This window comes from Lampris incognitus, chromosome 9 (genome assembly GCF_029633865.1).
Source record: "Lampris incognitus isolate fLamInc1 chromosome 9, fLamInc1.hap2, whole genome shotgun sequence".
Lineage (NCBI taxonomy): Eukaryota > Metazoa > Chordata > Actinopteri > Lampriformes > Lampridae > Lampris > Lampris incognitus.
Window position 1 is genome coordinate 10,536,626 of NC_079219.1, and position 19,302 is coordinate 10,555,927.

At 45.8% G+C, this 19,302-nt stretch overlaps 1 protein-coding gene across 7 annotated transcripts in view; it reads right to left on the bottom strand.

Moving 5' to 3' along the window:
* Nucleotides 1-5,457: 5,457 nt before the first annotated feature.
* adam15 (ADAM metallopeptidase domain 15) overlaps nucleotides 5,458-19,302 on the bottom strand; it is a 54,336-nt gene continuing 40,491 nt past the window's right edge. For 4 of the 7 annotated variants that reach the window (XM_056286838.1, XM_056286832.1, XM_056286834.1 and 1 more), the window contains 3 exons: nucleotides 18,843-18,951; nucleotides 9,361-9,494; nucleotides 5,458-9,231 (listed from right to left, as the gene is read on the bottom strand). In XM_056286838.1, the coding sequence (XP_056142813.1) occupies nucleotides 9,180-9,231; nucleotides 9,361-9,494; nucleotides 18,843-18,951 (295 nt within the window). In that variant the 3' untranslated portion in view covers nucleotides 5,458-9,179. Of the gene's footprint in view, nucleotides 9,232-9,360; nucleotides 9,495-18,842; nucleotides 18,952-19,302 lie in introns of those variants that run through there. The other 3 variants (XM_056286833.1, XM_056286836.1, XM_056286835.1) reach the window with 3 other exon arrangements.

Genomic DNA, 19,302 nt, shown 5'->3' on the forward strand with positions numbered 1-19,302 from the left:
CCAGTCAAACGGAGCGGGTTAAGTGTCTACTTTATTCGGCTTTTGTTGGTCAGCTCACATGTACGCGACACGACTTTCACGCATGAAGTCTACTGTCGTAAAAACCCTTCACGTACAGCCACAGCTCACAGTTTCCTCACTGTCGTGCACATTACCGTATTAACTGTACTATGACAGCAGTGACGTCAAAAAAATGCAAATGACCAATACCAAGCGAGGGATCTGAGAAAGAGGGTCATCGCTCTTCTTTCCTGCATCGAAATTAAAGAAATCAAGTGAGAGCACAGGTCAGAAAAGGTACGAACCCCTAGCTGAGAGGGACGGACCTAGCCTAACTGTTACATTCACTACATATCACAACAAATTAAGGAGAGAGGCACCAAGTTCAGAATATTTTATAAAGGGTAGGTTACGTTGTTTTCAGCTACACCGTGTGATATAGCCTCGTGTACATGGATGTAACGGTTACGGCGTTCCCTCAGCTGGACTTCTGTTATAGCTAGCTACATCTAGCGAGGCTAATTGTCAAGCAACAAAACTAGCTAGCGATATGTCTGTGAATGTTCTCATTCATCCAGGTCATGGTTATCCAAAGGAAATTGAATCAAGTGCAGCTGGACTTGGTCTTCACGGATATATACCAAGTCCAGTTGCACTTGATTGAATTTCCTTTGGGTAGCTAGCGATAGTTACTGTAGCCTAACGTTGTGGCTGTGTTGTTGTCCATTCACCCCAGCAGTTGAAAACCCTCCCTCCTCCTTCTATTTAGGTAAATCGTTTAGGCCTACTATCACAAAAAACGTAGCTTGCTTTTATCGTTATCATTATTAACTGTAAGCTAGCTAGTGTAAACTACTAATAAGACACGTTAGCCCCTAGCTAACGGGTCTGACCCTTTAGTCGAGCGGTTAGTGATGTCGCCTTGTGGTGCAATACAGCCCGTATCGAATCCCGCACCGGGCAAGTAAATAACCGGTTACATTGGTGGCAGCGGTGGGATCCGGAAGTGTGCAGATCCTCAGAAGTCTCTTCGGAGCGCGGGAATAACAAAGCGCGAGGGCGCGCTTCCGGGGAGGGTGACGACTGTAAACTACTAATAAGACACGTTAGCCCCTAGCTAACGGGTCTGACCCTTTAGTCGAGTGGTTAGTGATGTCGCCTTGTGGCGCAGTACACCCCGTATCGAATCCCGCACCGGGCAAGAAAGTAACCGGTTACACTAGCTTACCTGATATAAAATGATAACTGCACAAGCGATTTCCATTGGCAGTCGGGTCCCATCTTTTGTTTTTATCACTTGCACTCTTCACCCGTTTGACGGCAGCAATCCATTGACTTCTTCTTTGTGGATGCCTAGGAAGACGGTAAAACGACTTGCCGTTGCCTTTAGTGCGTTTATTTTTACACCCCGGGGCACAGCAACTGTCTACCATGTTTATGATACCGTGTTGCTGCAAATCAGCTGATTGACGTACAGCTGACAGACTGGCGCTCCACGGAACTTTTTCCTGCCAGTATGGCCGCGATAAGGTTTGTGACGTCAACCGCTACATCGCCATAGTTACAAGAAATGTCTGAGGAGGAATCAATCGGTACTACTGTTATCTATATTGCATTTCTGATGTTGAAATTGAACTAATAAATAAAAAAAAAGAACTGGCTGAGGTGCCACAGATTATGACGTTTACTCTTTTTTTAAGAGTCAAGTGACAGTGACAGGGCAGAGGCACTTCAGGGGCCAATCAGATTTCAGCTGGGGCTAGTGCCCCTCTAGCCCCGCCCCTGGATCCGCCCATGCGTCTGCATTCAGAGGTTTCACAGACGATGGTGACGAAGTTCCAGTTGATCCGAGACGTACCAGACGGCCCCCACTCCATAGACATATATACGCCCCACCCCGTCTGGTACGTCTCAGAGCAACTGGGGGCCCGATATGTGAAGTTAATGTGCTGAAGCACCCGGATAAATTTAGGGCAGTCAGCCTGAGAAAAAGGAGAGAAAACATCATCATTACATGTTACCTTCAAGGCATCATTACATGCGATATATTGTAGCGAATTCAGTGGGGCAACCCCAAGAACTGCCGCAGCCGGGACGCGAACCCGTATCTCGCGGGAGATGTCGCTAACCGCTCGACTAAAGGATCTGACCCATTTAGCCAAGGGCTACCGAGCCTATTCATCCGTGCACGTTACACTACCCCCCCCCCCCTCATTCGGGACGCGCATCCGATGGAGGGGACCGCCGCACCACGGGCGACGACTAAAGGGTCCGACCCTTTAGCCAAGGGCTACCGAGTTTATTTATCCGTGCACGTTACACTACCCCCTCCTTCGGGAAGCACTTCAACATATTCTAAACTACTAATAAGACACGTTAGTCCCTAGCTAACGGATCTGACCCTTTAGCCAAGTGGTAAGTGATGTCGCCTTGTGGTGCAGTACACCCCGTATCGAATCCCGCACCCGGCAAGAAAATAACCGGTTACATTATCAACTCCTGAGCCCTCACGCCTCTGGGCGCACGTGCTTCCGATGGTCGCATCATTCAACTTCTGACACTAATGTAGCGAATTCGGGGGGGCAACCACAGGAACCGCGACGCGAACCTGTACCTCCCGCACCGCGGGAGACATCGCTAACCGCTCGACTAAAGAGGCTAACATGTTTACTTATCCATGCACGTTACACTGCCCCCTCCTTCGGGAAGCGCATCCGATGGTGGGGACTATTATGTAGCTGGCTAATAACACTATGGTGTAAACAATTTCACACACGTTGCAGGGACCACAACGCACACACGGCTGTTCATTTCCATGCTTTACTATGAACTCTTCTTTTGTTGGTTACAACCCAGACAACAGCAATATAGAATACAGGTGCCACCTAGTGGTCACTGTTAGAATAGCCTCATCCATACATAACAGGGACCGCCACACCCGGGGCGTGAACTCGTATCTCCTGCACCCCGGGCGATAACGTTAACCACTCGACTAAAGGGTCCGACCCGTTAGCCAAGGGCTACCGAGCCTATTCATCCGTGATCGTTACACTACCCATAGTTACATTACTCGGTAGCCCTTGACTCACGGGTCGGACCCTTTAATCACGCTTCAGCATATCAACTCCCGATGCCCTCACGCCTCTGGGCGCACGCGCTTCCGATGGCCTCACGGTCGCAACATCCCATTTCTGACACCAATGTGGTGAATTCGGGGGGGGGGGGGCATCCACAGGAATTGCCGCAGCTGGGACGCGAGCCAGTGTCTCCCGCACCGCGGGAGACATCGCAAACCACGCGACTAAAGGGCCCCACCGAGCCTATTCATCCGTGATCATTACAATATACACTCACCGGCCACTTTATTAGGCACACCTGTCCAACTGCACGTTAACGCAAATTTCTAATCAGCCAATCACATGGCAGCAACTCAATGCATTTAGGCATGTAGACATGGTCAAGACGATCTGCTGCAGTTCAAACCGAGCATCAGAATGGGGAAGAAAGGTGATTTAAGTGACTTTGAACGTGGCGTGGTTGTTGGTGCCAGACGGGCTGGTCTGAGTATTTCAGAAACTGCTGATCTACTGGGATTTTCACGCACAACCATCTCTAGGGTTTAGAGAATGGTCCGAAAAATAGAAAATATCCAGTGAGCGGCAGTTCTGTGGGCGAAAATGCCTTGTTGATGCCAGAGGTCAGAGGAGAATGGCCAGACTGGTTCGAGCTGACAGAAAGGCAACAGTAACTCAAATAACCACTCATTACAACCGAGGTATGCAGAAGAGCATCTCTGAACGCACAACACGTCGAACCTTGAGGCAGATGGGCTAAAGCAGCAGAAGACCACACCGGGTGCCACTCCTGTCAGCTAAGAACAGGAAACTGAGGCTACAATTCGCACAGGCTCACCAAAATTGGACAATAGAAGATTGGAAAAACGTTGCCTGGTCTGATGAGTCTCGATTTCTGCTGCGACATTCGGATGGTAGGGTCAGAATTTGGCGTCAACAACATGAAAGCATGGATCCTTCCTGCCTTGTATCAACGGTTCAGGGTGGTGGTGTAATGGTGTGGGGGATATTTTCTTGGCACACTTTGGGCCCCTTGGTACCAATTGAGCATCGTGTCAACGCCACAGCCTACCTGAGTATTGTTGCTGACCATGTCCATCCCTTTATGACCACAGTGTTCCCATCTTCTGATGGCTACTTCCAGCAGGATAACGCGCCATGTCATAAAGCTCGAATCATCTGAGACTGGTTTCTTGAACATGACAATGAGTTCACTGTACTCAAATGGCCTCCACAGTCACCAGATCTCAATCGTATAGAGCACCTTTGGGATGTGGTGGACCGGGAGATTCGCATCATGGATGTGCAGCCGACAAATCTGCAGCAACTGCGTGATGCTATCATGTCAATATGGACCAAACTCTCTGAGGAATGTTTCCAGTACCTTGTTGAATCTATGCCACGAAGGATTAAGGCAGTTCTGAAGGCAAAAGGGGGTCCAACCTGGTACTAGCAAGGTGTACCTCATAAAGTGGCCAGTGAGTGTATATAATTTCAAAATTATATATATATATATATATATATATATATATATATATATATATATATAATTTCAACAACATAGGAAACATAGGCCATTTCACCTATGATCTCGTTTAGACCCTTCTTTAAATGCTTAGCAAAAATCAATGAGATAATCTTATAATCAATGTTTAGCAGTGTAACAGGTCTCCAATTTTCTATCAATAAATGGTCTTTCTCAGGCTTGGGGATTAGAGTTTTTAAGCCCTGTTTCATAGTTATGGACATTTCTTTTTTAATAATGCATTCTTTAAATAATTCCATTAAAGGAAGTTCAATGATATCCACAAGAAAAAAATGTACATAGAATTCGAGAGAGCCCATCAGTGCCTGGCTACTTTCCTTTTTTCATTGAGTGAATTGCCTCTGAGATTTCCAATTTTGTGATGGATTGTTCACAATTTAGCTTAGTGTTCTGAGATAGAGGGTGTGAATTCTTTAATTGAGTCAATAAAACTATCACAGTCACTACTTTGAGAGTTTGACTTGTAAATATTGCTGTAAAATGTAAAATGGTTCAAGAAAATAAAAGTTGTCCATCTCAAGAAGCCGCCGCTCCCGAAGGCGGAAGCTGGAAACTGCTGGCAGTGAATCAGTCAGCTCGGCGGGTAACCGACTAACTGGATAATCTGAAGTGAAACTTCAGATTCTAAAAACCAAGTCCCTTCCTCCCGTAAGAGGAACAAAGACACAGACCAGTGTCTCTCATTTAGGGGAAGAATGTCCTGTTGGTTCTGATCACCTTTTACATCTATCAGGCAATCTTCACTTTTCACACATATACACTTGTACATACACTCTCGCATGCACACACACAATCAGCATAATAAAGACAAAACCAGACTGACAACAGGGATAAACATCGGTATTGTGGTGTTGTTTTATTGACGGCTCTGACTCTGTCCATTCACCAAACGGGATCCACTGGTTTGGATTCTGGTCCATATGAAAAACGTGTGAGCACTTTACACAGTGGAACAAAAGAGGACGAAAGACAGGAGGTGAGTATAACAGCACTTGGTATGTACAGTAGTTATTAAGGGTATTTATGTGCACAGTTCATGAGGAGACACGTTCGTCAATAAAACAGTTTGAGGCTTCTCTCAAGCAGCAAATAACAGGCAGTATCATCACCAAACAATCACGCTGATTTGATATTCTCGCATTGCGTCTGAAGTACTGCATAGAATAAAGTCTTTTTTTCCGAGGAAGACTTGTCTAACAGACCTGTGGTTTTATAGAACAGAACCACTCTGGACCGGATGGAAGGTTCTGGGTGATCTGTTCCCAGATAGCAAAATTGCTGTGGCCCGGACCCGTCCCACACCCGACACTTCATCCGGCCCACACACTGCATGGAATGATGGCACTTGGGCGGTCCGCTCCCGTTTGCCAGATCTGGGCCAGAACCAAGCCATAGCAATGCCGCATGTGCCGCATATTTGCCAAAGGTGGCCCATATTTGTTTTGTGATATTTGGGCCATATTCACCATTTACCACACGGGCCACTTCAGAGTCACATCCAGATTACATGTTGCCGAGAGCACCGCATCTTTACCAAAAAAGGCCCACGTTTGATTTGGCATATTTGGGCCATATTTGCTATTATACATGTGGGCCACTTCAGGCTCACATCCATTTTGTCAGTGCCATCAGTGCCGCATCATTGCCTGAAGTGGCCCACATCCGGATGCTATCTGGGTTGTGTTTTACTGAAGCTCTCAGCATCCAACAGCAGGCTTCAGCTCTTCTCTCCTGATCAAACGCTTCCGGTGTTATACCAAAATCTGCAACCATAGAAAAGTGTGACCATGCTACGCAATATACTGGGAAGAGTCCAAGAAAGTGTGATAGCGGCCATCCGTGAATCCTCCTGTCTTCCGGTTCACTTTAGTTTGATATATGAGTTCATATATGAGTTCACATATGAGTTTGACAACACCATTTTGTGACAACAATGTAGCACTTCCTGTGCGCCCAGGAAAACCAAACCATGTATTCACAATTTTTCCACGGTCACAGGTTTTGGTTTAACTCCTCTTCAGACTCAAACAGGGAATCAAAGGAGAAAAGAAAATCTAACAAACCCCTCAGTGGGTATATTGTGTTTAAACTAATGATAATAATAATAATAATCATGATAATAATGATAAAAATAACAATAGCACCAACATAAATGTTACAGGCTTGGACCAAATAGTATGTGCAAATACTATCTGACTCAGGTCTGCTATTGCCTTTGGTTACATTGCAGCGGTCGACTCTAGCCAAAGTATTCATAATTTAGGCTTGATGATAAATTAATAACCTTTACAAACAAATGACTTCATCAGTTTCCAGGCTGGACTAGTTTCTGTAGTTTGACTTCATTTTTGTGATATTAACTTTGCTGTATCTAAACTCCACTGATGTTCTAGTACTGTACATGTCATAGTACTATAGATGTTATAGTACCTGAGGTGTCACAGTACTATAGACGTTTTAGTACTGTAGATGTCATAAAACTGCTTACTGTACCATACATGTCATAGTACTGTAGAAGTTATACTGCTGACATCACTGTACTGTTGATGTCATGACATTGTAGATGTTGATGCTGGGAGACACTGAAATGTCCATTCTGTCTAAATCCATCAACATCACATTAATAGAGCCTAACACAGTAGGTGGCCGTGAAGCCGTACTTCTACACCAGAGTGGCAGAACTGGGTTTTCCGGTCATGCAGTCAGTGACTGAGGGCAGTCTGGGGGCTTCATGGTTAACACCGTGAACGTAAGAGGGTCTGAATCCTAGAGCCTGTGGAGTTAGCATGTTCTCCGCTTGTTCACATGGGCTTCCTCCCACAGTCTGAACACAAGGAGAATACATGGTTCATAGGTGTGTGTGTGTTCAGCCCAGTGCATGCTGGGATGGACTCCAGCCCCCACAGACCCTGGCAGTCGTCATGACAACCGCACACAGGATGTGGGACTGCTCTCTATTCGGCTAATCAGTTTCACTCTGAATATCTGAGCCTTTGTGTTGGAGAGCAGCATGACCGACCGGGTGGTAAGTGAAGGTTAAAGGTCAAGAGGTTGACTCCGATTCAGTCCACATCCTTGACGGAGACACTGAACCCCTAACCTCAGACCCACCCAGGTTAGAGTATAGACAAGTGTGTGTGGTGTAGGATACTGGAATGCTGTAATTCCTACAAACAACCAGACAGAAAGAACTGAACCCCCAGTCTCCAATTCCCTCCAATCTCACAAAGCAGTGTTGAAATCATGATGCGGTCTTTTCTAAACTTACAGTCAAACTCATCTGACCAGAAACAACCAGAACCTCCAGAATAAACCCTCCTCTAGTTTAGACCTGGTGTCTGTCTAAACTGCTGTCTGTCTGACCTTTTGTCGCTATCTGACTTGCTGTCTGTCTCTCTGACCTACTGTCTGTCTGCCTGTCTAACCTTTTGTCTGTCTGACCCACTGCCTGTCTCTCTGATCTGCTGTCTTTTTGACCCTGCTGTCTGTCTCTCTGACCAGCTGTCTCCCTTTTCCATCTGCTGTCTGTGTTTTTGACCTGCTGTCTGTCTCTCTGACCTGCTGTCTCCCCTTGTCCTCCTGGGTTGGGGATGACGAATGAAGTGCTTTACTCTTAAAAAGTGACGTTCGGTGTCCTCTCACCATCCAGTGTCACGTGTCAGAGACCAGTTACGCGTGGGAAGGGCAGCAGCTGACGTCACCTGTTTCCTGTGGCGATGCAGGCGACAGTCGTCATACACACGTCTTCAACAGCCACGACACGGCCACCGTGTCCAGCTGACACATCATGTAAATGGAGCCGCTTTGTGTGCACGTACACATGGCAAGGCATGATTTGGGGCGGCATGGCTCAGGAGGTAGGGCGGGTCGACTAGTAATCGGAAGGTTCCTGGTTCGATCCTCGGCTCCTCCAGAGAGCGTGTCGATGTATCCTTGAGCAAAACACTGGACCCCTAACTGCTCCTGAGGAGCAAGTTGGCGCCTTGCATGGCATCCTCCATCAGTGTATGACTGTGTGTGTGGATGGGTGAATGTGGGGCGTACATTATCAAGGGCTTTTAGTGGTCGGTAGACTACAAAAGCGCTATATAAATGCAGTCCATTTATCATTTATGATGATTTCATCAGTCCGGTGCCTTCCATCCAGCGAAGGCAAGACGACACCTGGCTGATTGCTGGCTGCTGATGTTGCAGCTGCGGTGTCGGCTGTCAGTGCAGACGCGCTGTTAAGCAAGGCACCAAATGTCAAACTGCTCCAGAGGCACTGCCATGCATCCAGTCTCTCCATCCACATGTGAAGGTGACTGTTATCATCCGTGTGTGTGTGTGTGTGTGTTTAAGAATCATCAACATTTAGTCTTAAATCCCACTTTTCCTTGTTTCGCAGTACAGCAGCTAGTTGACCTGCCCAGGATAGAACGCCAACCAATCAGAAACCAGATTCCCTCCCAGCTGATCATCACATCATGACAAGAAGCTGAAGTGTTTTCTAAAAGTCTCTCCCATCACGGTTGGATTCAGTGCAGTTCTACCCCAGTGATCCGGGTTTGGTCCAGAGGTCAAAGGTTAACAAGAGGGGGAGGGACTCGTTTTGTTGGACGTGGGGGTCGTCTGTAGAGAGACCAAAAGACAAAGAGGCATTAGGGATTGAATCATTGAATCTCACACACACACACACACACACGCACACACGCACACAGACACACACACACAAACACACACACACACACACAGATGGACCTGGGATTGCCTGCAGAGCTGCTGACAGCATGTGAAGGGGGTGGGCTGGTGGCGTAGCCTGGATGAAGGAGGTGGGAGGGGGGGTCCAGTGGTGGAGGTTTAAGGGGTGCCGAAGGTTTGGGTGGAGCAGGAACCTGCAGAGAGGATGATGGGAGATTTAAGAAAAGTAAAATATACAGAGAGCTGTGAGACTGAAGTATGTCCCCACTTCTACGATGTTATAGAAGTTGCTGTAGTAGTAGTAGTAGTAGTAGTAGTCGCAACAGTAGTAGTTGTTGGGCTAGCAGCAAATAAAGTGTAAAAACTAGAAAAAGTGAGTTCAAACTTTCCTTTTCTTGGATGGTCTATGTTTAAGTAGTATTCATACCAGGTGTTATTTTTCATGATTTTAAACTTAAACCATAGTCCTGACCTTTGACCTTTATAAAAAGAAAATCAAAACAAAAAACACAGATGGCTGTTTGTCTTGTTGTGATCAACACAGTGGAACCTGATTTTAGATAAAGCCAAACTTCAGAGATAATTAATTATTCAGAAAGAAATGAAAGAAAGTAGCTACATGACATCTTGACGACTGTTTAAGAGACCGTTAGTGTTAGATGGTTGGTTACGAATAACCAGCTAGTCACCTCCACCAAAAGGCTGCGACACACCAATCAGGACTTTGGCCAATTTCACCAATCACGTGAGCTGATTCCACCAATCACAGCTTTAAATTTCAATCACCACCCAATGAAACCAAAGAGAACCAGACTAGGCTAATTGGAAACTGGATTTATTATGCAAATCATTACATAATTCCAACAATCAGTCAGATAACTATCATTGCATTAATGAAGACATTTGCGAGATGGGAATTAGCATACTAGCTACATGCTAGCTACACGCTAAAGACGGACCACGGTGGTACCTGCAGGGGGTCGGGGGGAAGAGGCTTGTTTGGAGGAGCGGGTCGACTCCTCAGAGGCTGGATGGTTAGCGAGGAGAGGAGGCAGACAGAGGAGCGAGGAGATCAGAGAGGTTTAAACCATGCCAAAACTCCTACAGTGTAATAAACCTTCTTACACAATATTCCATACACAGTTCACAGTATTCACATATGATAATACTGAACTGGTTTTTGTATTTTTTGTATTTTTTTCTCCCCAATTGTATCCAGTCAATTACCCCACTCTTCCAAGCTGTCCCGGTCACTGCTCCACCCCCTCTGTCGATCTGGGGAGGGCTGCAGACTACCACATGTCTCCTCCGATACATGTGGAGTCGCGAGCCGCTTCTTTTCACGTGACAGTGAGGAGTTTCACCAGGGGGACGACCAGAGGAGGCGCTAGTGCAGCGACCAGGACACGTACCCACATCCAGCTTCCCACCCACAGACACGGCCAATTGTGTCTGTAGGGACGCTCGACCAAGCCAGAGGTAACACGGGGATTCGAACCGATGATCCCCGTGTTGGTAGGCAACGGAATAGACCGCCACGCCACCCAGGCGTCCTTACAAAGTTATTCTAAAATGGCTTGGACACATTTGTTGGTACCCCATAGAAATGATAATAAATAATTGGATTTTAGTTATATTTCAATATAATTACTTTCTTTAATTAGCATTGCATATGTCTCCAATCTTGTAATCAATCATTCAGCATATTTAGATGGCGAAAAGTCGTCACTGTGCTGTTTGGTATCACTGTGTGCACCACACTGAACATGGACCAGAGAGCAAAAAGAAGAGAGTTGTTTGAGGAGATCAGAAAGAAAATAATAGACACACATCGTAAAGGGTACAAGACCATCTTCCAGCAGCTTTATGTTCCTGTGACAGCAGTTGCAAATATTATGAAGAAGTTTAAGGTCCATGGAACTGTAGCCAACCTCCCTGGGCGCGGCCGCAAGAGGACAGTCCACCCCAGATTGAACAGAAGGATAGTGTGAATGGTAGAAAAAGAACCAAGGATAACTGCCAAAGAGATACAAGCTGAACTCCAAGGCGAAGGTGTGTTGGGGTCTGATTGCACCATCCATCGCTTTTTGAGCAAAAGTGAGCTCCATGGGAGAAGACCCAAGAGGACTCCACTTTTGAAAGAAAAACATAAAAAAGCCAGACTGGAATTTGCTAAATTGCATATTGACAAGCCACAATCCTGGGAGAATGTCTTCTGAACAAATGAGTTAAAACTGGAGCTTTTTGGCAAGTCACATCAGATCTATGTTCATTCATTCATTGTTCATTATCTTCAGCCGCTTCTCCGGGGTAGGGTCGCGGTGGCAGCAAGCTAAGTAGGGCCCTTCAGACGTCCCTCCCCCCAGCAACGCCCTCCAGCTCCTCCTGGGCGATCCCTAGGCGTTCCCGGGCCAGATTGGACATGTAGTCCCTCCAGCGAGTTCTGGGTCTACCCCGGGGTATCCTCCCAGTTGGCCACGCCTGGAAAACCTCCAAAGGAAGGCGCCCAGGAGGCATGCTGATCAGATGCCCGAACCACCTCAACTTGCTCCTTTCGAAGAAGAAACCCAATAAAATCACACCAGCAGAATTACAACACCTGGCCTGGAAAACGGAAACCGGAGCCCCCCCCCCCCCCCCAGAGCCAGACCTGGGAGGGGAGCTTGCCGGCGAGCATCTGGTGGCCACCACCTCATGGACCCACCACACGTGGGGATGAGCATTAGGGTAGGGTTCAATGCAGGCTGGGCAGCAGGCAAAGGCAGGGATCGGGGCGTGCCAACTTATGGCATCGCAGATTTGTCCTTGGGACGTGGAAAAAAGGTCTATGTTCACAGATGAAAAAAATGAAGAGAAAAGAACATTATACCTACAGTGAAACATGGAGGAGGCTCTGTTATGTTTTGGGAATGCTTTGCTGCGCCTGGCACAGGGTGCCTTGAATCTGTGCAGGGCACAATGAAATCTCAAGACTATTAAGGCATTCTGGAGCGAAACTTACTGCCCAGAATCAGAAATCTCTGTCTCAGATGAAAGGTCATGGGTCCTCCAACAGGATGATGACCCAAAACATGCAGCTAAAAGCACCCAAGAATAGATAAGAACAAAACATGACTCTTCTCAAGTGGTCTTCTGTGATTCCTGATCTGAATCCTACCGAACATCTCTGGAAAGAGTTGAAACTTGCCTTCTGGAGCAAACACCCATCAAACCTGAGCCAGCTGGGGCTGTTTGCTCAGGAAGAGAGGGCCAAAATACCTGTTAGAAGGTGCAGAAGTCTCATTGAGAGCTACAGAAAACATTTGATTGCAGTGATTGTGCAACAAAATATTGGGTTACGGGCCCCATCATTTTTGTCCATGCAATTTTCTTTTGTTTTAGTATTTACAATATTATATTGAGTAAAAAAAAAAAAAAAATCAAAACCAGTCTGATTTCTATGAAATATGGAATAAGCAATGGTGGATGCCGATGACTTTTGTCAGTTTCAAGTTATTTCAGGGAAAATTTTGCATTCTTCGTTTTTTGTGGAAGGGTACCAACAAATTTGAGCACGTCTGTAATAAGTCAAATAAATCTGGCTTTTCATAACAACAAATGATCCGCTTACAGACGTGATCTGAGTCTACAGTTTGACTGGATGATTAGTCTGGAACTCAAACTCTCGATTTTAATGCTACAGTCCATCACAGAAACACGTCCCACAGAACGAGTGTGTCTTCATGTACCTGGTTGGTGGGGGCAGGGGGGTCAGGGGGCAGCGGCTTGGTGGGCGGAGCGGGCCGCTGTTCAGGCAGCAGAGTTAGAGGAGAAGGAGGCAAGTCAGTTTAGGAAAGCGTGTTCTCACATGCATGCACGCACATGCGTGCACTTGCGCGCGCACGCGCGCACACACACACACACACACACACACACACACACACACACACACACAGTTTAAAGCTACAATCCTGCAGATCCTGGTTTTGGCTGACTGCGTGTCTCCTGTGTAGATGTTGGTAAGGTTGAGTGTTGTTTGAGATCCATTCAAAATGAACCAGTCACCAGTGACATTGTGTCAGCCCCTTCCCCACCAAATTACATTACATAAAAAAACGTCGGCTAAATGACGTTAATTTCATTACAGTCAGTTAGCCGACGCTTTTATCCAAAGCGACTTACAATAAGTGCATTTAACGTAGGAAATCAGGAGAACTACTAGTCACCAGAGGTCATAAGTGCATCTTCTCTCTAAACAAGCATCTAAGAGCAAAACCAGTGCTAGAGGAAAAGCACGAGAAAGAGGTTTTTTGTTGGTTTTTTTTGCTGAGTGAATACAATAAGTGCTAAGAATAATTAACAGGGTAGTAGTTCTTGAAGAGGTGAGTTTTCAACCTGCGCCGAAAGATGGACAGTGACTGCTGTCCTGACATCAGTGGGGAGTTCATTCCACCACTGTGGCGCCAGGACAGAAAAGAGCCATGACCGGGTCGATCGGCAGCAGGGGCCTCTGCGTGACAGGGCAACCAGGTGTCCCGAGACAGCAGAGAGAAGTGGTCGGGTGGGGGTGTAGGGCTTGACCATGGCCTGGAGATAGGAAGGAGCTGTTCCTTTCACTGCCCTGTAGGCTACCACCAGAGTCTTAAAGTGGATGCGAGCAGCTACTGGGAGCCAGTGTAGGGACATGAGAAGGGGAGTTGTGGGGGAGAACTTATGCCAGTCAAGCACGCAGCAATGCATGTCTCTACTTGTGTGTCAGAGGGAGGGAAGGACAAGATCAGCTGGGTGTCATCGCATAACAATGGTAAGAGAAGTCATGCGAGCGAATAACAGAACCCAGGGATGTCGTGTACAGGGAGAACAGGAGAGGACCCAGAACCAAACCTTGTGGAATGCCTGTAGTCAGTCTGCGAGGCCACGACACAGATCCCTTCCAAGTCACCTGGTAGAAGCGACCACCACCGCACAAAACAACCTGGGTGAATCTGACCCTGTTTACACTTGGTTTTAAAATGCGTTTTGGGTGATCAGATCACAAGTGGACAGAGACACAATGCCGTTTACACCCATGTCTATCATGCGTCTCCAAATGCATCCTGCTGACCACTTGTGATTAGCTTTTGTTACTCCAAAGAAGAAGAAGAAGAAGATTTCCTGTTACGTCCTTGTCGGGGACGCATCAGGACGCATTAGCATTTACACTACAAAAGATATGTGGTCAAATGCGCCCCAGACCATCTTGGCAAGTGGTTTGAGTAACCAGTTCACAAAACATTTTGGTGGTCGTTTACACTTGTATTTAGCGCTGTCCACTTGTGATCCAAATGCAAACAAGTGCATTTTAAAACCAAGTGTAAACAGGGTCTCTGTGTTTTACTTTTTGATGCTTTACTATCTGTTGGTAAATGTCCTCTACGAGCTTGTTCCATTATAGCCTGCTTACGATAACCTCACTTCTTCAAACTCGCCACTTCCTGCCCTCTTCCTCTTTTGGTTGCTCTGATGAAGATATATACATCACTACACAACCTATCTCTTTTCCTTGCAAAGTCCCACAAGACACCAACCATCCAAATCCAATACAACTAAAGTTTTCATGATTTGGATATTTGTGAATTAGTTATTGTGTTAAACACACCAGAGACACAACGTATTAAAACCACATTAGTCTGGATGTAAACCTTTAAGATTGTAGCTTATAATGGATCTCAAAACATTGATATTACCATGATCATGATTTATGTTGGTCAGGATATTAAACACTAAGAGGAATCTTCAGCGCACAACGGTTAACGGATCAAACAACGTATATCAGTCGAACATAGAGGAAAAAAAATCACCTAATCTTTTATGGGGCAGTGGACTTGAACTAACTCTACTGGAAGTGAGGTGGCGTGCAACGTCGAAACTAAATAGAGATCAAACATGATCACTTCCTCCTCTCTTTGACTTAAAAGGGATTTTTCACCTTGGCTTCAAAGAATCAAGACACACTGCCGACTATCTATTTCATACAACTGAAAACATGCAAAACCATTTCTGCAGAAGTGAAATCTGAGATAAGGAGTAAGATAATAATATTAGGACTCACTTTTCTTGGTCGATGGATGTATTAGAAGGGACATTTTCTGTCTGTATTGTTTTTCTTATTGAAAAAGTGTGAGAGCCCAAAATCACAAAGTCGTCCAGCAGGGCCCTCAGGACTACTTTGTCCCTCTGGAGGGACTACGGGTTTCCAGAGACTTGACCGCTCATGACAGATCTACTGCTACTACTACTACTGCTGCTGCTACTACTATGACTGCTACTACTACTACTACTACTACTTTCGATGATGCGACCAAAAATAGTGACATGACGTGCACGATCATGCGCAAATTACGAGCGGTCATTTTGACCGCTCATGGTCATTTTAGGTAGATCTTATCATAGCTTCTTTTTTTGTGTGCAATTGGTCTAAAACTCGTTTTCATGCAAATATATGCAATTTTAGGAGAATTCTGTATCTGTATCTTTTTTTCCACAAAGTTATTAAACTTTAGGTTCCGCAGTGGTGTAGCGGTCTAAGAATCGGCTTTGTGTCGACGCAGTTGCCCACTGGGGACCGGGATTCGCGCCTCAGTCTCATCAGATCCGACTATGGCTGGACTTGATGAAGCAGCAATAATTGGCAATGCTGTCTTCGGGAGGGGGGCGGAGTCAGCTTGTGTTCGTCACATGAATGCGTCTCTGGGTGTGTCGGAAAAAGAAGTGGTTCAGCCTGGCTTCACCTTGTCACGAAGTGGGGAGGCGTCTCCTTCGAGACTGCCGGCTGGAGAGATGCAGTTGGCGAACGCATACAGTACAAGGGTGGGTGTTTGAGCTAAAATAGGGATCGATTGGCCACTAAATTGGGAGAAAAAGGGAAAAATCAGAAATAAAGTAAAAAAAAGTTATCAATCTTTGAAAATCCATAACGGTCATAATGACCACCTTGGTTCTACAGCGATACTACAAATGAATGACACCGTAGTTTCATGTCCATGAAGTTTGGCATCAACAAAGAAGATTCTCTGTGAAAAACGTGTTGAACTGATTCCTCAACTACTATGTCTTCTGTCCCAATTTCCATCAGCTCTCTATTTACTGATTTTCTTGCCCTCTAAGCGGCAAAGAAAGGCCCAATGACCAACTGTATGTCTTTATAAACCAGGACACAAAACGCTCCAACACACCAATAAAACCAAGAAATGTGATGCTGTCATAATGAAAAATTACATTAACAATTACTCCTCAAGTAACACAACACACTTGACAAACGGCGATAAGCACATCCTCACCACACTGACCAGGAGACTCATACTCATACAGAGACTCACACAATAAGTTTACACTCAAGGGTCTTCTGTGCCTCTCACCTCCACGTCACTAGTGGACAATCTGTGAATGTGAAAACTACAACCCTTACTTCCTGGTTTGCCTCTGTACTCTGGGGAGACAGCATCAGCTGTTGTGTAGAATGCCACCGAATACCATATAAAGACGGCAATTCACGGATTGTCTGACAATGACGCAAGTTCCTCAGCAGTTCAGAGACATACAGAAGACTGATCAGTATTACAGATGCTAATTTAGTGTTATCCCTACATCATGAATATACAGATTGTGTTGAAAATCAGGACTGTTTCCCTTTAATTTTGGACAAAATGACATCAGACCAAGCAGCAACAACCAGGGCTGGAAGTTGAAGCCAAAGCAGAAGTGCCTTAAATCACAGTTCTCACCAAGCCACTAGATGCCTGGCCCCTAAAAACTTCCGGTCTAAGTCAAAGAGAGAACTCCTAACTTCTGCCTTCATATAAAAAGTCAGTCAATTTCTCAACAAAAGTTGGAAGTGTCAGTCACTACTATCGAGCCCATCACACCGTTTACGGGCAGTTATTCTGAAAATATTTGTTCTGTTAGGATATTAAGGATTACACAAGTGGCATACTGAGGTTATGTCTGCCTTGAGTCACAGATCAGTCACCCGGTCTGCCAATCGAGGTCTCCCCCGAACTCCACCCATGGTCCACCCCATTGCTCAAATTTTGATTTTTTTTCAACATCTGACAAGATGGCGACAAGCATAAACCCAAATTTTGGGGTTCAAAATGTCCCCTCAGAAACCAGTGAGTGACTTCACAGTCCTTTTTTTTTTTTTTTTACAAAGACAATGCACCAGACACACCTCTTACAAAATGCATGTTGTGGAATTGTGAGCAGGCAGTGATGAAACAGTCTAAAAAGCAGACAGACAGACAGACAGGCAGACGGGTTACCTGGGGTTTTTTTAAGTCAGGGTCAGGGGGGAGTGGCTTAGTAGGAGGAGCAGGCCTGTCATGAACCTGATAGGAGAAAAAACAGGAAGTAGAGGCAGAGTGACGTTTGCCAGTGAAGACATGCACAGGAGGAGATGGTGCCAATCAAGCGTGTGTGTTAATGGAGAAGGAAGGAATGATGCCATTGGCCCATCCAGTACTGCAGCACTTCCTGTCTTTGATAGTTTCTTGCAAAATGCTTCATTGACATTTTCTTGAACCATTGATTCCTGAAATTCACATTAATCTTTTAAAAACAAATAATCACGTTATTGAAAATTATTCTTGGGCTCTTCAACCTGACATTTATTTTGTATCTGATGACGTCTGGCTGGTTTTCGGTGAATTTCAACCCCGGACACATTTAACCGGATGTTAGTATCTGAACGCTATGTGTGTGGCCCTGTGAACAGAACAGGCTGACATCTGGAATCAAACCAACACTGAGCAGATGACCTCTGACCTGCATGGAAGTAAATGAGGGGGGGGGTATATTTGGTGTTTTTTGACACGTGCTGCGATAAACTGACCTTCATTTAGATTGACAGACAGATAAATCACATTTTTAAATGCCCGAAAGGATCTAAGCCATTAAGAAAACTGTCAAGTTATGAAATACACATTAACACCACCCGGCTGATTCAACATTTAAAAACACAGAAGGAGGAATGAGGGGTAGAGCCATCGTGTGTCTCATTCCTGTGGAAAAAAGTCCGTCAAAGTGTCCTGGCTGCTGGAACATTCTTTAATGTGAATGACAGAGGGCGCTCGCTGTTAAACTGTTTTACATCAATACCATTCATTAATGTTCAACACAGCTTCTGACAACAACACGCAACACTTTCTCATTTCCAAACAGGACATTTTAGACTCAAACGCAGAAGAAAATAACTTTACTCATCCTCTGTAGGCAGAACTTATCTTTCTGTTCTCTTCTTGGAGAAACAGGAATATTTACACATCTTTAGAGATTAGTTTTATCATTTATCAATTTGTTTAAATATTATGATCATTATTATACACAGGGAATATTCTAATTTAATCTGATCTGTTGGAATCTGATATGACACTTCATGGGGGTGGGGGGGTTGCTGTGATGTAAAACCCCACCTCAAGCCACGACCCACTTGGGGGTATGGCTTGAGGTGGGGTTTATTTATCGAGGGTTGCTATGGTTACCTTGTTGGATGACAGGGATCATATGCTGATGGTTGCTATGATTACCTTGTTGGTGTGCAGGGTCAGCGGGATGTCATTTTGCTGGTTCCAGTGGTACCTTAGCGGTCGGACCTGCTCTCCATTCCGCCCATCGACTCGCTCGGTGGCCGGCGTTCTAGACAAGACATTAAACCTCATTATCTTTTGTTTTGTTTTTGTTTTTTTAATCCCCCCCCCCCAATTGTATCCGGCAAATTACCCCACTCTTCAAGCCGTCCCGGTTGCTGCTCCACCCCCTCTGCCGATTCCGGGGAGGGCCGCAGACTACCACATGCCTCCTCCGATACATGTGGAGTCGCCAGCCACTTCTTTTCACCTGACAGTGAGGAGTTTCACCAGGGGGACATAGCGCATGGGAGGATCATGCTATTCCCCCAAGTTCCTCCTCCCCCCTGAACAGGCACCCCAACTAGTGCAGTGACCAGGACACATACCCACATCCGGCTTCCCACTCGCAGACACAGCC